Raw genomic sequence first — 16,771 nt, forward strand, 5'->3', positions numbered from 1 at the left:
AAGACAGTAGCCTAAAAAATGAAAATAAAACTATGGCTTTCAGAATATGGAGACACAAAAAATTTTTTTTAACCAAAAATGCTTTATTATGTAAAAATGAAACGAAATAAATAAAAAAGTAGTCATATTTGGTATTATCGCATCCATAACAATCTGTTCTAAAAAAAAATATATACCAAATGATCTGTAATGGATCTCCTAGCACCCCGACCGGGTAACTCTGTTGATGGATGCTCCCAGTGCTTCCCGAGGACTCCAAGCACTCCGCTCTACACCAAAACCACCACAGGAGCCAGGAACAGCTCTTACAAGAGCTAGAAGTAATAGCCAGGGGAGTATACACGTATAGCAATCCCCACACACGAGACGAGGCTCTATGTTGAATGTAAAACAGCAACTACTTTAATGGGTTATTTTTCAGCCTTTTATGCAGGTCTCCTAGCAAGGGACACTCCCCCTGGGGCCCTTGTAGAAGACTGTGAGTTTTTATATTTTAGCCAATCACATGCATTTACAGTATTGAAACCTTCCCAGCAATTGTACACAAAATCCCTTCCCTCTGTCTGTAACGCAATCAACAAAATACAATGAGCATTCTCTTTGACGCAATTAACTAACCCACTGGCATTGTCTGAGACGCAATCAACAAAATACAATTACCAAGCATAATGGGCTAACTTAATCACTCACAGACAGAACACACACAGAAAACACCTCAAAACCCCACACATCCCCATAATGTATACATCCATGGATAGCTCTGATCTGGGTGAACAACATATCCAAAAATCACCCAGATCCGAGCAGGGATTCCCGAATTCCATGGAAGTCACATTTGGCCGGCCGCAAGCATGGCTTTCCTGCCCAAAACAGTTCCACAGATTTAAGCTGTGCGGCCGGTCTGTCTTCTCCTTCAAAGTTTGTATGGGCCATAATCCTGGGGCAAGAGGCTGGCAACCAGGCTCCTCCAAAACCCAGTGGCGAGGTTGGTTTCGCCACACATCTCCCCCTCCCAGGGAAGACTAACCAGATACCTGACCTCACGCCGGTCGGTACCTGAGTTAGGCTGGCAGTCCACCCATAACCAAATACTGGACCTGTTGAATGTTGGGGCCTGGCTCTGTTCTGTACATCCCCCAGCTGTTGAGTGGGCATCTGCTACTCCTTGCTTCATTGGTGTTCTCTAGCTTGGAGCTGTAGGTACTTGGTGGGCAGAGGCCGACTGCGCTCTGCCCAGATGCCAGCTCTTCCGCTGGGGTAGCCTGTGGGAAGTCTGGCTCTGGAGAAGAAGACCTTGTTGCGGATCAGCTGCGGAGAGGAGGGATCGCTACCTCCTCCTCCTGGCATTCCTGCGGGGTTGGTGGGTGATCCGTACCGGCCGTCCAGCATCCCGGTAGGCCTGGTGCAGAGACTGCGGTTCAATGTGCCCCATCGGAGTTAGGGGTGCTGTCCCCCATGGTTGGGGAGAGAGACCGATTGTCTCCTCTCCCTTCAAGGTACACTGCCGCTGGGGAATGGAGACGATGCTCTCCTCTCCCTGCAAAACATACTGCCGCTGGGGAGCAGGACCAACTGTCCCTACTCCCTGAAACTCCGGCTGCCGTTGGGGATCTGGGCCGACTGCCCAGCATCCCTGTAGGGCCGGTGGAGAGATCTCAGTCCCATCTCCACCTGCCATATGGGTTTCCCTCCAGGACCAGTCTAGGAGGTCCCCTACCTCTGTAGCTGGTACTGAAGCAGGGGATACTTCAGTCGGGTCTTCCCAGCTGTAGGGTTGTAGGTCTGGGACGGCCACCCAGCTCTTTGGCAGTGTATCTTGGGACCGAATTGAGCTGAAGAAGTATTGGTAGTCCTGCTCCAGCTCCCACTCCTTTGCCACTAGAGATGCCAGGTCTTGTCTCACCTCTCTCACTGTAGCCCAATCATGCATAGCCTCCCTGTAGTCATGGATATCCCAGAACCGGGATTCTCCAGCATCTCCAAATTCCGGTTCTGCGAAGGCCTCAAACAGCCCAGGGCCATCATAATCCTCACCCTCGAGTCTGTCGTGCTCAGCCATCCAGGGGGAGTGCCGAATCACATACCACCAGAGTGCCTGGTAGGCGTTGTCTAGCCAAAGCTCCTTCCATACCAGACTCTCCAGTTCTGTCACCCACTCATCCAGGGGCTGCTCTCCCAAGAGACCCATCCGCATTGCCACACGCTACTGTAGCCGCTGCTCATAACTGGGGAGGCTCTCACCTCGCCGCCGCTGGGCATTTTCCAGGGCATCATACCAGATTTATTTTCTGTCTGCATCCCTGTAGTCCGTGGCTGCCTCCTACTCCTAGTCATAGGGGCGCTGTACGGATACTAGCGTTGCCCTCAATTTTGTAAATCCACGAACGGTGTCTCCGAGCTGCTTCTCCTCTTACTAGGACGCCATCCCACTGCTTGCCACCAATGTAACGGATCTCCTAGCACCCCGACCGGGTACCTCCGTTGATGGATGCTCCCCGAGGACTCCAAGCACTCCGCTCTACACCAAAACCACCACAGGAGCCAGGAACAGGAACAGCTCTTACAAGAGCTAGAAGTAATAGCCAGGAGAGTATACACGTATAGCAATCCCCACACACATGAGACGAGGCTCTATGTTGAATGTAAAACAGCAACTACTTTAATGGGTCATTTTTCTGCCTTTTAAGCAGGTCTCCTAGGAAGGGACACTCCCCCTGGGGCCTTTGTAGAAGACTGTGACAGTTTATATTTTAGCCAATCACATGCATTTACAGTATTGAAACCTTCCCAGCAATTGTACACAAAACCCCCTTCCCTCTGTCTGTAACGCAATCAACAAAATACAATGAGCATTGTCCTTGACGCAATTAACTAACCCACTGGCATTGTTTGAGACGCAATTAACTAACCCACTGGCATTGTCTGAGACGCAATAAACAAAATACAATTACCAAGCATAATGGGCTAACTTAATCGCTCACAGACAGAACACACACATTTTTCCCAACACACTGAAAACACCTCAAAACCCCCACACATCCCCATAATGTATACTTCCATGGATAGCTCTGATCTGGGTGAACAACATATCCAAAAATCACCCAGATCCGAGCAGGGGTTCCCGAATTCCATGGAAGTCACATTTGGCCGGCCGCAAGCATGGCTTTCCTGCCCAAAACAGTTCCACAGATTTAAGCTGTGCGGTCGGTCTGTCTTCTCCTTCAAAGTTAGTATGGGCCATAATCCTGGGGCAAGAGGCTGGCAACCAGGCCCCTCCAAAACCCAGTGGCGAGGTTGGTTTCGCCACATGATCTAACCTGTCAGATGAACATTGTAAATAACAATAAATAAAAACAGTGCCAAAACAGCTTTTTTTTTGTTACCTTGCCTCACATAAAGTGCAACCAAAAATCATATGTACCCTAAAATAGTACCAACAAAACTGCCACTGCCAAAATGGTGTAATTTTTGGGGAGTTTCTACTTTAGGGGTGCATCAGGGGGTCTTCAAATGTGACATGGCAGCTTAAAATTATCCCAGTGAAATCTGCCTTCCAAAAACCATATGGTGTTCCTTTCCTTCTGCTCCCTGAGTTTTGTTTGGCTGTTAACCCTTGCTTTGTTAGTGGAAAAAAAATATATTAAAATGGAAAATCTGCCAAAAAAGTGAAGTTAGTTATTGTGGAACACCTAAAAGGTCCTTTAAAAATTGGTTTTTGTAAATTTTCTGAAAAATTTCAAGATTTGCTTCTAAACTGCTAAGTCTTCTAACGTCCCAAAAAATAAAATGGCATTCACAAATGATCCAAACATGAAGTAGACCTATGCGGAATGTAAAGTCATAACTATTTTTGGAGCTAATACTATCTATTATAAAAGTAGAGAAAAGGAAAATTGAAAATTTGCATATTTTTCCAAATTTTTGGTATTTTTTTTTATAAAAAATAATTTTTTTGGGACTTAATTTTACCATTGTCAAGAGGTACAATATGTGACGAAAAAGAAATCTCAGAATGGCCTGGATAAGTAAAAGCGTTTGAAAGATATCAGCACATAAAGTGACACATGTCAGATTTGCTAAAAATGGCCTGGTCATTAAGGTGTTAAGAGAAAATATCAATTTGAAGAGTCAGTGGCGGGCGTATGGGACAGAGCTCCATCTGTAGATGCCCCTGTAGCTAAAATAGCCAAAAAATCGTCTCTTCCATTTTTGGGGGTTCTCCATTTGAGGATTTAGGCTGTTTAGGAGATCCTTTAGATAAAAGAGCAGACGTTTATCTTAAACATACTTGGGAATGCACCTCTACAAGTCTCAGGCCGGCCATTGCCGCCTCTTGGGTTTCCAGGTTATTAAGGCTATGGTTAGGTCAACTAGAATCTCCTATTAGAGACAAAACTCTTTCCTAAAATTTCCTAAAAGATCCAGTTATTATTTTTTTTAAACCCAGGAAAACAAACCAAAAGACAAACCACACCACACTAAAGGTTCAGATAGCTGCTCTAAGTTATTTCTTTGCGCTGATCATCCATGGATTAAAAGATTCTTGTCAGCAGCCTCCAGGTTATATTCTTCCTTAAAGGGGTTTTCTCATCTCAGACAATGGGGGCATATCGCTAGGATATGCCCCCATTGTCTAGAGGTGCGGGTCCCACCACTGGGACCCGCACATATGTCGAGAACCGGAGCCCTGAAAGTGAAGGACCCTCCATTTATTTCTATGGGGCCACCGAAAATAGCCGAGCGCTGGCTATTGCCGTCTGCCCCTCAGATGAATGGGAGCATGCGTGGCGCGCTTTTATTAACTTCTATGGGAGAGGCGGGGATTAGTGCTCGGTGGTAGACGGACCCCGGGAAATCTGGGGTTCTCCAGCCACTGCGTTCCCCGCTTCGTTCTCGATATAGGGGCATATCCTAGCGATATTGTCGAAGATGGGAATACCCCTTTTAAGACCATTGTCCCCTCCCTGGGATTTGAATACTGTTCTTTCGACTCTATCTCAGAAGCCTTTTGAACCATGAAGCGAAATCTCTATCAATATGCTTTCTTTTAAAATGGCCTTCCTTCTAGCAATAACCTCGGCTAGACGGGTATCTGGGATTTCAAGCTTTTTCTGCCTTTCCTCCCTCTACCATGGTTTTGGAGGACAAAGTGATCATTAGACCAATTCCATCTTTCCAGCCCAAGGTGGTCTCAGATTTTCACAGAAGTCAGAATGTGATACTTCACTCTTTTTGCCCAGATCCAGTCACTGTGTTAAGAAGAAAAATGTCATTGCGTAGATGTCAGGAGGTGTCTAGTGTTTTACCTAGATTCCACATCACCTTGGACCTTGGAGGATACATGAAAATCTCCTTTCCAGTTTCAGGGAAAGTGTAGGGGCTGCAAAGTTTCCACTAGTGTTATTGCTAGATGGGTAAAGAATGCTATTTCTCTTGCCTATTCTTCCCTTAGCCTGGCTCCTCCAACAGTGGTTTGGGGCTCATTCTACCAGGGTCATTGTGACCTGTGACCTCTTGGGCAGAGGCTTCTTTGGCCCAGATTTGTAAAGCCGCTACTTGGAGCTCTCCCCATACTTTTTTTTTTTTTTTAGACATTACAGACTGCATCTTGATTTATATGCGGCCTTTGGGAGGAAAGTGCTACAAGCTGTATTTCTTCCCCCCCCCACTTCCCCTAATTTTTCTTTGTCTTATAGTTTAGTCTCGCATGGGTGAGTGGAAAACAATAATTGCTCTTACCGGTAATTGTTTTTCTTGAAACCCATGACTGCACCCCAAAAATTCCCTCCCTAATATTTATAAAAAAAAGAAAAAAAGTGTGTGATAGAGATAGATAGATATGTGTAAAATATATGTATATATTTTACACATACATTTATAGTTGATAGAGCTTCTTTCTCATGGGAAATGAAGTTACTGGATAGGTTCCTGTGATCTATTCCCCTATGGGCAGGATTCTGCCATCCATGTTTGTCAGTAGCATGGCTGATCTATATATATATATATATATATATATATATATATATATATATATATATATGTGTGGTCCCCCTAGGCCTTATTAGGAGCTATGTATAATGTCTGGGGAGTTAATATGCCAGTCGCAGCTGTAGGTTGCCGAAACCCTACTGCTTATTATTGAAAATGAATGGGCCATTAGAACTGTATATAGACAGAAGGCTATGCATCACTATTTTTTTTATCAGTATTTAGAAGCCAAAACCAGGAGAGGAACCTATGTCGAAAAACTATAATGGAAAAATGTGTGCCTCTTACATATTTTGGACCCATATGCAAAATACTGACCAAATATTGACAGCGTGAAAGCAGCCTAACAGAGCTGTAACCTAAAGAGCATCTGACAGCAATATCTACCCATTTAAACCAGGCATAGTGCCTCGTAAGGTTGACCCTGCTGATTCCAACGATAGCAGCAGCACATTCTGTGCTTGCCCCAACACCAACCAACAGCGCAAGCGCGAGATCAACAAGCTCAGGTGAGATGTCTTGCTCTGTCAGTCAAAGGGTAGTGTCTTCAGCGGTGGGATGCTGACAAACTGGTGCTCTGAGGGCTTAAAGAATCACTCACTTGTCAAACATTTTGGGGTCATAGAGACATATCAAAAGTTTAGGTTGTTGGGGGTCTCAGCACTATAATCTCTGGAACAAGAGGAGAGAAATGTTTTTTGAAAAGTTGGTGACCCTTTAAGCCAGCCCCTTGGGGCTCCAAGAATCCTCATTAGCATTTTACAAGAAATTTTATTTTTCTCCTGACTAGCGCAACATAGAAGAATAAATAAGATATTGTTGGATTCAGCAGGGTCAGCCCTACCAGCGTGTGTCTGCTGACAGGTGCTCTTTAATAAAAGACTATATATTGCAGTGTATCATAGAATTCGAAAATCTTTGTAGCTGGGTACATTGCAGCAATTATAGACTGGATCTATTATTTCCTCACCTAGGGTACTAATACTAGTAAATTTTCTCTTTTTCTTACAGATGCCCATATAGTTCAGTGGTGTCCTAGTGGGGAGAAGTATGTTGTGGTAATGCATGACAAGGTGGATGTCTACAAGCTTGAAACTGCATCAGTTATTGGCACAATCCAGAATCCAAAGAGGATATCTTCGATACAATTTATTACTGTAAGCAAACGTAGCCCGTTTCATGCTCTTCCTTTTTTACTTTTCCTGCCAGTTTTTCTTTCTTTCCCCATAATGCAATATAACACGACACCTGCTTTCAGCAGAAAGTCTTCCAGACTCCCATGTAATCCTATATGCATGTATTGTCTGAGTGCCATATTGATCTCACAGATGCCTGATTTTTGTCTTCGTGGACTGTCCCCACACACATTGAATTGTCAGTGGATCCCACCAATTATTATATAATATCAGCTTAAGGGCTCAGTGCCTGTATTGCGGACCGTAAACAGCAGGTCACAATATACGGGCCCTGGCCGCGTGCACTTTCTGCTGCGGATGTGGACCCATTGACTTGAATGGGTCCTCGATTCGCAGGATACGACCAGAGCAAAGGCATGGATCGGAAGCACTACGAAGAGCTTCCATGGGCTTTCGAGTCCGTGCCTCCGCACCTCAAAAAGATAGATCATGTTTGAAGAGGCCTTTAGCACTGCAGTCTTATCCTAAGCCATGTGACATCTCTTCCTAAGCTATCAGTCAAATGGCCTAGTTGCAGCTTAGCATCATTCAAGTCAATGGGGCTGAGCTGCAATACCAAGCACTTCCACTATGTGATGTACGGAGCAGTCCTTGGAAAGCTGTCGGGAGCGTGCATCACTCGCCACAGCATTAGGTGACCCCAGCGACTCCCTGAAACAGCTGTTTGGCTGGGATTCCGGGACTTGGACCCCCGCTGATGTGATAATGATCTATCCTAAGGACAAGTCATCATTATTGTTTCCAGGATAACCCCTTTGAGTTAAAATAAAAAAAACACTCGCCTCACCATTCCCTTGCTGCCCCTACTGGTCTTGATGCTCAAAAATTACCAGCTCATTCGGTCACTTAGGAGGGTCAACTCAGAAAAGCACAAGCAGGTGGAGCAGGGCTATAGAGGGAAGCATTATTATGTTGGTCCATGGCGCCCATGTAAAATGTATGTATGTGACAGAAGATGGCCTCTGGTGCTGTAGGTCGTTTGGGGCCAGGAAATAGAATTTAATTATTTCACAATGTGTCAAAATTAGATCTGTGTGTCTATAGTACATTTAATATATGATATGTAGATGCTAGCTCTGCCCTCAGCGTGCTGATGTCTAGCTCTTTCAATCGAGGGGAGGAGGGAGAGTGCAGAGCTCAGCGGGTGTTACAAAGCAGTGCTCAGCGGATTCAGTCCTGCCTCCTGGTGCTTCAACTTTTCATTTATATATGAATAAAATGGCAGATTTCTCTGCAGCTATTTATCATACAGACAAAGGAAAGGTATAGTTTGAATCGGCATGATGAGCCCTACCAGGCGCGGTATACCTGGTTTAGGGTCGATCCTGGTGACAGAGCCTCTTTAATTATTCTTACATTGTGTAACTGCATAAATATGACAACAGCTCTCTGTATTTTATTGCTTGCAATTATCGTGAATACAGATGTGTGTATGGTAATGTGAACTACTAGACATTTACATCCTGCTGAAGGATTTTCCTAAAACCCAAGATACTTTCCTTATCACTTTAGACTTTGTGTGTAAATTTCTTTGAAATTCTGCATTAATATTATAGCAGTTTTGATCTCTGACTTTCATCATTTATTTACTATGAAGCTATTAAAATGTTTGGCTTCAGAAGGCATCCGGCAAGGATACAAATAAGACAATGTAACTTGTCCTTAATTCTTAATCACAGGATACAGTCCTGGCTGTGGCTGGAGATGATGATCTTATCAGGATATATGACACAGACTCCCAAAAATGCCTCTGCGAGTTTAAAGCTCATGAAACCAGGTAAGCTTGATTTCCCCCTTCCCATTCTCTTTTACCTATGAACGTAATTTATTTGTATTATTCAAGCGCCATTTATTCCATAGCGCTGTACATATGAGAAGAGGTATACATACATAATACAGACAATTGCACTAATCATAAACAAGACAAGTTACAAACTGGTACAGAAGGAGAGAGGGCCCTGCCCGTGAGGGCTTACAATCTATATTGTATGGGAGAAGGACACAGTAGGTGCGGGTGAAGTTGGTCATGGCGGTATAGAGGCAGCAGGGTCACTGGTTGTAGGCTTGTCTGAAGAGGTGGGTTTTCAGGTTTCTTTTGAAGGATTCCACTGTAGGTGAGAGTTTGATATGTTCGGGTAGCGAGTTCCAGAGTGTGCGGGAGAAATCTTGGAGGCGATTGTGGGAAGAGGAGAGAAGGAGGTCTTGTGAGGATCGGAGAGTGCGTGTGGGGATGTATCGGGAAAGTAGCTCAGAGATGTAGGGAGGGGACAGGTTATGGATGGCCTTGTATGTATTTGTTAGTACTTTGAAGTTAATTCGCTGGGCAATGGGGAGCCAGTGAAGGGATTGGCAGAGGGGAGAGGCAGAGGAGTAATAGGGTGAGAGGTGAAATTAGTCAGGCAGCAGAGTTGAGGCTAGATTGGAGGGGTGCGAGAGCACTAGATGGAAGGCCACAGAGGAGAGTGTTGCAGTAGTCTAGGCGGGAGATGATGAGGGCATGTACAAGCATTTTCGCTGATTCAAAGTTAAGGCAAGCGCCTGATGCAGGAGATGTTTTTAAATTGGAGGCGGCAGGTGGTGGAAAGGGCTTGGATGTGCGGTCTGAAAGAAAGGGCAGAATCGAAGGTCACTCCAAGGCACCGGACTTGGTTGACCGGGGATAGTGTGCAGCCATTGATCGTGATAGATAGGTCTGTTGGGGGGAAAGATGATGAATTCTGTTTTATCCATGTTAAAGGGAGTCTTTCACCTAAAATGACCATTATACACCACAAACATGATGATATCCATTACATTCCCCATATTATAATCTTACCTTTCATATTGCTGTCCGTCGCCTATTCTCTCTTAAAAACGCTTTTAATCCATATGCTAAATAGGTTCTGAAGGTGCCCAGGGGCGGCGTTTATGCGGCCGGTGCCCAGGCTCCACGGCGCTGTTCAAATCAAACCCCTCCCCTTTCACCTCTCTGGCCCGCCCTCGGTTCTTGAGATAGCATCCTTCAGTCAATGACAAATCCGGCGCCTGCGCACTCCATTACCCACTAGGGCAGAGGCAGCAGAGCGTTTAATGCGCATGCGCCGGCCCGTACATCCCGATATTTTGGCAGTTTACTTCCGCCGGCTAGATCGGGCCGGCGCATGCGGATTAAACGCTCTGCTGCCTCTGCCCTAGTGGGTAATGGAGTGCGCAGGCGCAGGCGCCAGATCTCTCATTGACTGGAGGATGGTATCTCAAGAACCGAGGGCGGGCCAGAGGGGTGAAAGGGGAGGGGTTTGATTTGAACAGCGCCGTGGAGCCTGGGCACCGGCCGCATAAACACCGCCCCTGGGCACCTTCAGAACCTATTTAGCATATGGATTAAAAGCGTTTTTAAGAGAGAATAGGCGACGGACAGCAATATGAAAGGTAAGATTATAATATGGGGAATGTAATGGATATCATCATGTTTGTGGTGTATAATGGTCATTTTAGGTGAAAGACTCCCTTTAAGTTTTAGAAGGCAAAAGGCGAAGGATGATATAAAAGATAGACATTGTGGGATTCTTGAAAGGAAGGTGGTGATGTCTGGACCAGAGAGGTAGATTTGTGTGTCGTCAGCATAAGAGTGATACTGAAAGCCATGGGACTCTGAGCTGTCCCAGGCCAAAAGTGTAGATAGAAAAGAGCAGGGGTCCTAGGACAGAGTTTCGCGGGACACCAACAGAGAGGGAATGAGACAAGGAGGTGGTGCGGGAGTGGGAGACACAAAATGTCTGTTCTGTGAGGTATGTGATCCAGGAGAGGGCCAGGTCAGTGATGCCAAGAGATGAGTTTGCAACAGAAGGGAGTGGTCAACAGTGTCGAAGGCAGAGGACAGGTCAAGGAGAAGTAATGTTTTTTGGTTTTGGCTGTTAGTAGGTCATTGGTGACTTTGGTAAGGGCAGTCTCAGTCGAGTGGTGGGGTCGGAAGCCAGATTGTAGGCGGTAAAAGAGGGAGCAGGAGGAGAGGTGATAGGACAGTTCTGAATGGCTGGACATGTTGTTCAAGTAGTTTTGAGGCATACGGAAGAAGTGATATGGGGCGATAACTGGACAAGTGAAGGCTTTTTGAGGATGGGTGTAATGGTAGCCTGTTTAAAAGCAGAGGGGAAGACACCAGAGGTTAGTGATAGGTTGAAGAGATGAGTTACGGCTGGGATAAACACTGGTGAGGTTAGGGATGAGGTGGGATGGGATTGGGTCAAGTGCACAGGTGGTCAGATGAGATTTTGAGAATAGAGTGGAAAGTTTTTCTTCTGTAATGGTGGAGAAGCAGGTTTTGGGAGAAGAGGACCGAACAGCTGTGTAGAGGGTCTGTGGGGACTGTGTAGTGAAGCTTTCTCTGATGTTGACTATCTTCTGTTTGATGTATTTGGCAAAGTCCTCAGGTGAGAGGAGAGGGTGGGGGCGCTGGGGGACGGAGAAGGGAGTTAAGTGTTAAAAAGTTGTTTAGGGCTGTGAGCCAGGGAAGATATAAGAGATGAGAAGTAGGCCTGTTTTACATCAGCGAGCGAGGATTTGAATATGAGGAGGGATTGCTTGTATGCGGTGAAGTGATCTTTAGAATGGGATTTCTTCCATCGCCGCTCAGCAGCCCTGGAAGCTTGTCTGAGTTTTTTGGTCAGGTTGGTGTGCCAGGGTTGTTGGGTTTTGTTGTCTGTGAGGGGGGCAACAGTGTCCAGAGCTGTACTTATCCTGGTGTTATATAGGGTGGTGGCAGCATCTGGGTCTTGGAGGGAACAGATGGTAGAGATTGGGAGAAGAGAGTCAGAAAGCAAGCGAAAGTCGAGATAATTAAGGTTCCTTTGGGGGTGTGCTTGTGTGTGGAGCGGGGGCGCTGCAGAAGAGACCAGTGAAGAGAAGGTGAGTAGGTTGTGGTTGGATAGGGGGGAGAGGCGAATTAGAAAGGTTAGATAGGGAGCAGAGGTGGGTAAAGATGAGATCTAGAGTGTGACTATCTCTTTGGGTGTGAGCTGAAGACCACTGTGATAGGCTGAAGGAGGAAGAGAGTGACAGGAGTTTAGAGGCGGACGAGTGGCAGGTGTCAATAGGGATGTTAAAGTCACCCATGATGATAGTGGGGATGTCGGCAGAAAGGAAGTGTAGCAGCCAGGTGTTAAAGTGGTCAAGAAAGATGGTGGCTGGGCCTGGGGGGCGGTAAATGACGGCTACTTGAAGGTTGGAGGGACTCGTTTTTCAATATGTTCCCTTTTTCAACAGAGTGAAAAGTCTCTACTATTTTGACTATAAAGGATCTCCCATTATGGTGTCCTCATCAAGTGATGGTTATGTTAAAATATGGAGATTAGATTTAAAGAAGGTGAGAAAAAAAGAGCATGTTTTCGGTCCATATAAAGTACATTGCGTGTAATGCGTAGAATTTCTGCAGCGCTTGAGAATGGGTACCCTCAGTATATACTATGTGTTATTGTGCATACAGGTACCTTGTGTTGCAGGGAATTATATGGAGCAGGCTCAGGAGATGGTGCCTGCTGTGTATTAGGGGCCGTTCTCGCGGCAGGTTTTACCGCAGAATTTTTACACCAAAATCCTGCCAGTAGCTGTGTCTTTTCTGCCTCCCATTCATTTCGGTGGCCGAGAAGGGGCGTGTCTCTTCTCGGCGAACCTTCAGCTTTCAGCCGCAACTCTGCGATCCTCAGCACTGCATCCATTGAAATGAATGGGAGGCAGAAAAGACGCAGCTGCCTGTGAAATTTCAGCATAGGTGTCTGCGCCAAAATTCCACAGTCAAAGATGCTGTGTGAACATACCCTTACAGAGGACACTCTATAGCAGCACCCGGGATGGAGGATGACACAGCTCCCCCACCATTTATTAGACAAGTGCTTGTATTTTCTGGTTTCCTAGTGGGACAAAAGAAACAAAACTTTCATAAAATTTTCCAAAAATGTAAAAAAAAAAAAACGTTAAAAGTTCAGAAAACCCCTTCTTAAATATACTGTATAAAGAAATCTATTGCAGCGGAGGGATGGGTTTTGGTTGCATGGATGGCAATGTAAAGCTGTTTTTACTCCCAAAAAAAAGTTGTGAAATTTGTTGCATCTTGTGCTGCTGCCCCTGTTTGACAGACTAAGCGCATAGTCCCAGTTATAGTTTATAATTTATCTCAGGCTACAAAATGATAGGAAAAATATGGAGATTCTCTTTAGATTGTGGGCATCTGCCACGAAAACTGTTTTCAAGTTATCATCACCAGTGTGTTTTGCACATTGTACCAAGCTGTACATCATCCTGCATTCCAAATTGAAAACAGATTCCACCAAATGGAACCCCCTCGTACCTCTCACCTTCAGAAGCAGCACCCCCATTCAGTTAGAGATATTGCGCAACAGTCGCAGGGGGGATCTACGCGGCCAGCGGTGTGGATACAGGGGAAGGCATTTGTAACGGAACATAGGATAAATATATGTAACTTTAATCTGCCGATTCCTAAGATACAGGAAAAAGCCATAACGTAGCGTTGTATTGGCAGACTGACCGCTTAGATTGCAGGTGATGTGGAAATAAAGGGGGGATTTCTCAAAACTTGTGCAAAAGAAAATTGGCCTAGTTGCCTATAGCAACTGGTCAGATTCCACCTTTCATTTTTCTTTGGCGTTTCTTTGGAAAAATGACAAGCTCACTCTGGTTGCTATGGGCAACGAGCCCAATTTTCCTTTGCACGTTTTGATACATTTCCCCATAGTCATAGATGTTATCATTTTATTTAATAGGTGAATGCTGCACCTACATTGCTTTGTGAAGTTAGCACATCCGCTCGGCTTACATGTCTCTCAGTATGGTGTCCTGGCGTCATCGACAACAAAACAGAAGCGGCAGACCCGGAAGCCCCGGCTGGTAAGCGGATTTTATTTATTTTTTCTAGGACTGTTACGCCTCGCTGCTGTGTGACGTAAATGCACATTTTTGGATCTGAAAAATGTATTTCTGTAGTTGGGTATTGTTCAATTTTATCATTGCATTTGCAACTTTTTTCGCACTTTCCAGCCCAATAATACATTAATAGATTTTCTGCAGATTTATTAGATTTTGTACCTCTGGTTTCATAACGGGCCTCTAATGGCTAGCTAACACTCTCTGTTCATCCTTGTTAAAGGGTTTGTTTCACCTCAAACATTGGTGGCATATTGCTACCAATGTGATGCACACCTGTCTCTAGAACGTAGCCTGGAAAATGAATTAGAGCGACACCGCGCATGTGCAGCCGTAATCCATTCATTACTATGTCAGTGCTGGCTCGGCTATTTCCGGCATTTTTATAGAAGTGAATAGAGGGGTGCCATGGTTGCGCAGTGCTCTCTCCATTCATTTTTATTGTATTTCTGAAAATAGCTCTCTGCTGCGCATGCGCAGTTTGTTTTTTCTTCACTTTGGGTTTTCCATTCTAGAGATGGGTAACAGTCCCAGAGGTCTGACCCACACCTCTCTGACATAGGTGGCATATCCTAGCGTATATGCCACCAGTGTTTGAGGTGGAACAACCCTTTTAATTAATCACGGCTACTTATAACCCACTTTTGATCTTTCCCTGATGGCCCTGTGCATAATAAAAAGGCGGCAAATAAAATTTTGAGCACATACCTGTCCACATGCCATGGAATGACATTATGATGCATGGTTGACTTTATACCGTTTGTCTGTTTGGGCTAAATCTTGTTTGATTTCCAGAAAAAGAATCCGGATCTCCCAAGAAGAAAAGAAAGGCCCCCAAGGAGCAAACTGAGGAAATAAGCACAGAACAACAAAGCGAGAGCCAAGTAGTGCACAAGAGGAAACGTACGAAAGAACTAAAAAAGAAACAAAATAAGGACTAAACTTCTAATCTGAATAGGTTTTATTCCCCATCCCATTGAAGTAGTGGCAGTACACAAAGTAAAACATTTTGTGATTAATGACATTGGTTTTCCTTTTTTGAAGTTATGCCAGTTGTACAGAGACTCCATCCAGAATAAGTTTATTGGGGAAAAGTCTACAACTGAAAGGGGCTCTAGTACAGTGTTGGGCTGGCTCTAGCCTGGATAGAACATGAGATATGGTTGGGTATGGAGGCATACAGGTTCTGTATGGTATCCCGTGGCACATTTGCTGTCAGATGTCACAGCTAGGACTGGAGATCCTGCACACTTGCTGGTCCTATAAATGCTCAATTGCCGATAAATCTGGCGACCGGGCAGGCTGAGGAAGTGTTGCAATTTTGGTGCAGACATTTTTCAGAAACCCTTGCTGTGTGTGGACGAGCATTATCCTGAAGAAAAATGGCAGTTGGAAGCTCTGCCATAAGATGCAACACATGTGGCTGCTGGATGTCCTGCACATATTGCTGAGCTGTTAGTGTTCCTCATATCACTACTAGGGGTGACCGACTGTCATATGTAATGCCATACCCAACTGTCATATGTAATGGATCCACAGATCATCACACCAGCAGTCGGGGCAGAGTGTGTCTCCACAGCAAAGGCAATAGTGAAGCTCTTACCACGAGGCCTCCATACTCAAACCCAGCCGTTGAAGGATCCCAAACAGAACCTGGATTTGTAAAGATTATATGGTTCTAGTCTGTAGCAGTCCAGTTTCTAATTCACAACACCCCTGCATGTCCAGTTTTTACAGCAATCCAATATTTGTATCTGGGTGTGTTATATTTTTTTCATCAGTGAGTGTACTATATGCAAAACAAAATCTGACCATTACCATACCAGAATAAACTGGTAGATTAGGAACAATGGATGTGTATGTAATGATAGAAGGGGTGTTATGGAGTGAGCTCACTCCATATGCGGTGGGTGCTGACTTTGTAAGGCAGTGACCGGAGATAACTAAAAACATGGTCATTTAACCCCCTCAAATGCTTTGGTCAATAGTAACTCATCTATATTGTTAGGCTACTTTCACACCAGCGTTTCGGTGTCCGCCTGTGAGATCTGTTTCAGGGCTCTCACAAGCAGCCCCAAACGGATCAGTTTAGGGCTTTTTCACACTTGCCTTGTCCGGATCCGTTGTGTACTCCATTTGCCGGAATTACATGCCGGATCCGAAAAAACGCGTAAGAACGCATAATTTTTTCTTTCCGGATGCGTCTTTCCGGCTTTTTTGGTAAGATGCTGATCCGGAAATCCTGAAGCCAACATCCGTACGACGAATCTGGAAAAAAAAACGTTGATGTTGGCTTCAGGATTTCCGGATCAGTCTCTTTTCGCACCAGCCAAGCCCTTCCTACTTCCTGGCGCAGACGCAACTTCCGGATCCGTCGTTGCGTCATAACAACTGAAGATGTTAGGACAGATCCGGAATAATACATTTCAATGGGCTATTATTCCGGATCTGTCGATGCGGCAAGTGTTCAGGATTTTTGACCGGAACAAAAAGCGCAGCATGCTGCAGTATTTTCTCCGGCCAAAAAACGTTCCGGTCCTGAACTGAAGACATCCTGATGCATCCTGAACGGATTTCTCTCCATTCAGAATGCATGGGGATAATCCTGATCAGGATTTTTCCGGCATAGAGCCCCGACGACGGAACTCTATGCCTGAAAAGAAAAGTGCAAG

At 45.2% G+C, this 16,771-nt stretch overlaps 1 protein-coding gene across 1 annotated transcript in view; it reads left to right on the top strand.

Moving 5' to 3' along the window:
* Positions 1-15,121, top strand: part of PAK1IP1 (PAK1 interacting protein 1) — a 35,764-nt gene extending 20,643 nt beyond the window's left edge. The window contains exons 6-10 of the mRNA XM_044293824.1: positions 7,000-7,145; positions 8,864-8,961; positions 12,426-12,525; positions 13,940-14,063; positions 14,895-15,121. Of these exons, the coding sequence (XP_044149759.1) occupies positions 7,000-7,145; positions 8,864-8,961; positions 12,426-12,525; positions 13,940-14,063; positions 14,895-15,040 (614 nt within the window). The 3' untranslated portion in view covers positions 15,041-15,121. The remainder of the gene's footprint in view (positions 1-6,999; positions 7,146-8,863; positions 8,962-12,425; positions 12,526-13,939; positions 14,064-14,894) is intronic.
* The last annotated feature ends 1,650 nt before the right edge of the window (positions 15,122-16,771 follow it).

The sequence above is a fragment of the Bufo gargarizans genome, chromosome 5 (genome assembly GCF_014858855.1).
Source record: "Bufo gargarizans isolate SCDJY-AF-19 chromosome 5, ASM1485885v1, whole genome shotgun sequence".
In the NCBI taxonomy this organism is placed as follows: domain Eukaryota; kingdom Metazoa; phylum Chordata; class Amphibia; order Anura; family Bufonidae; genus Bufo; species Bufo gargarizans.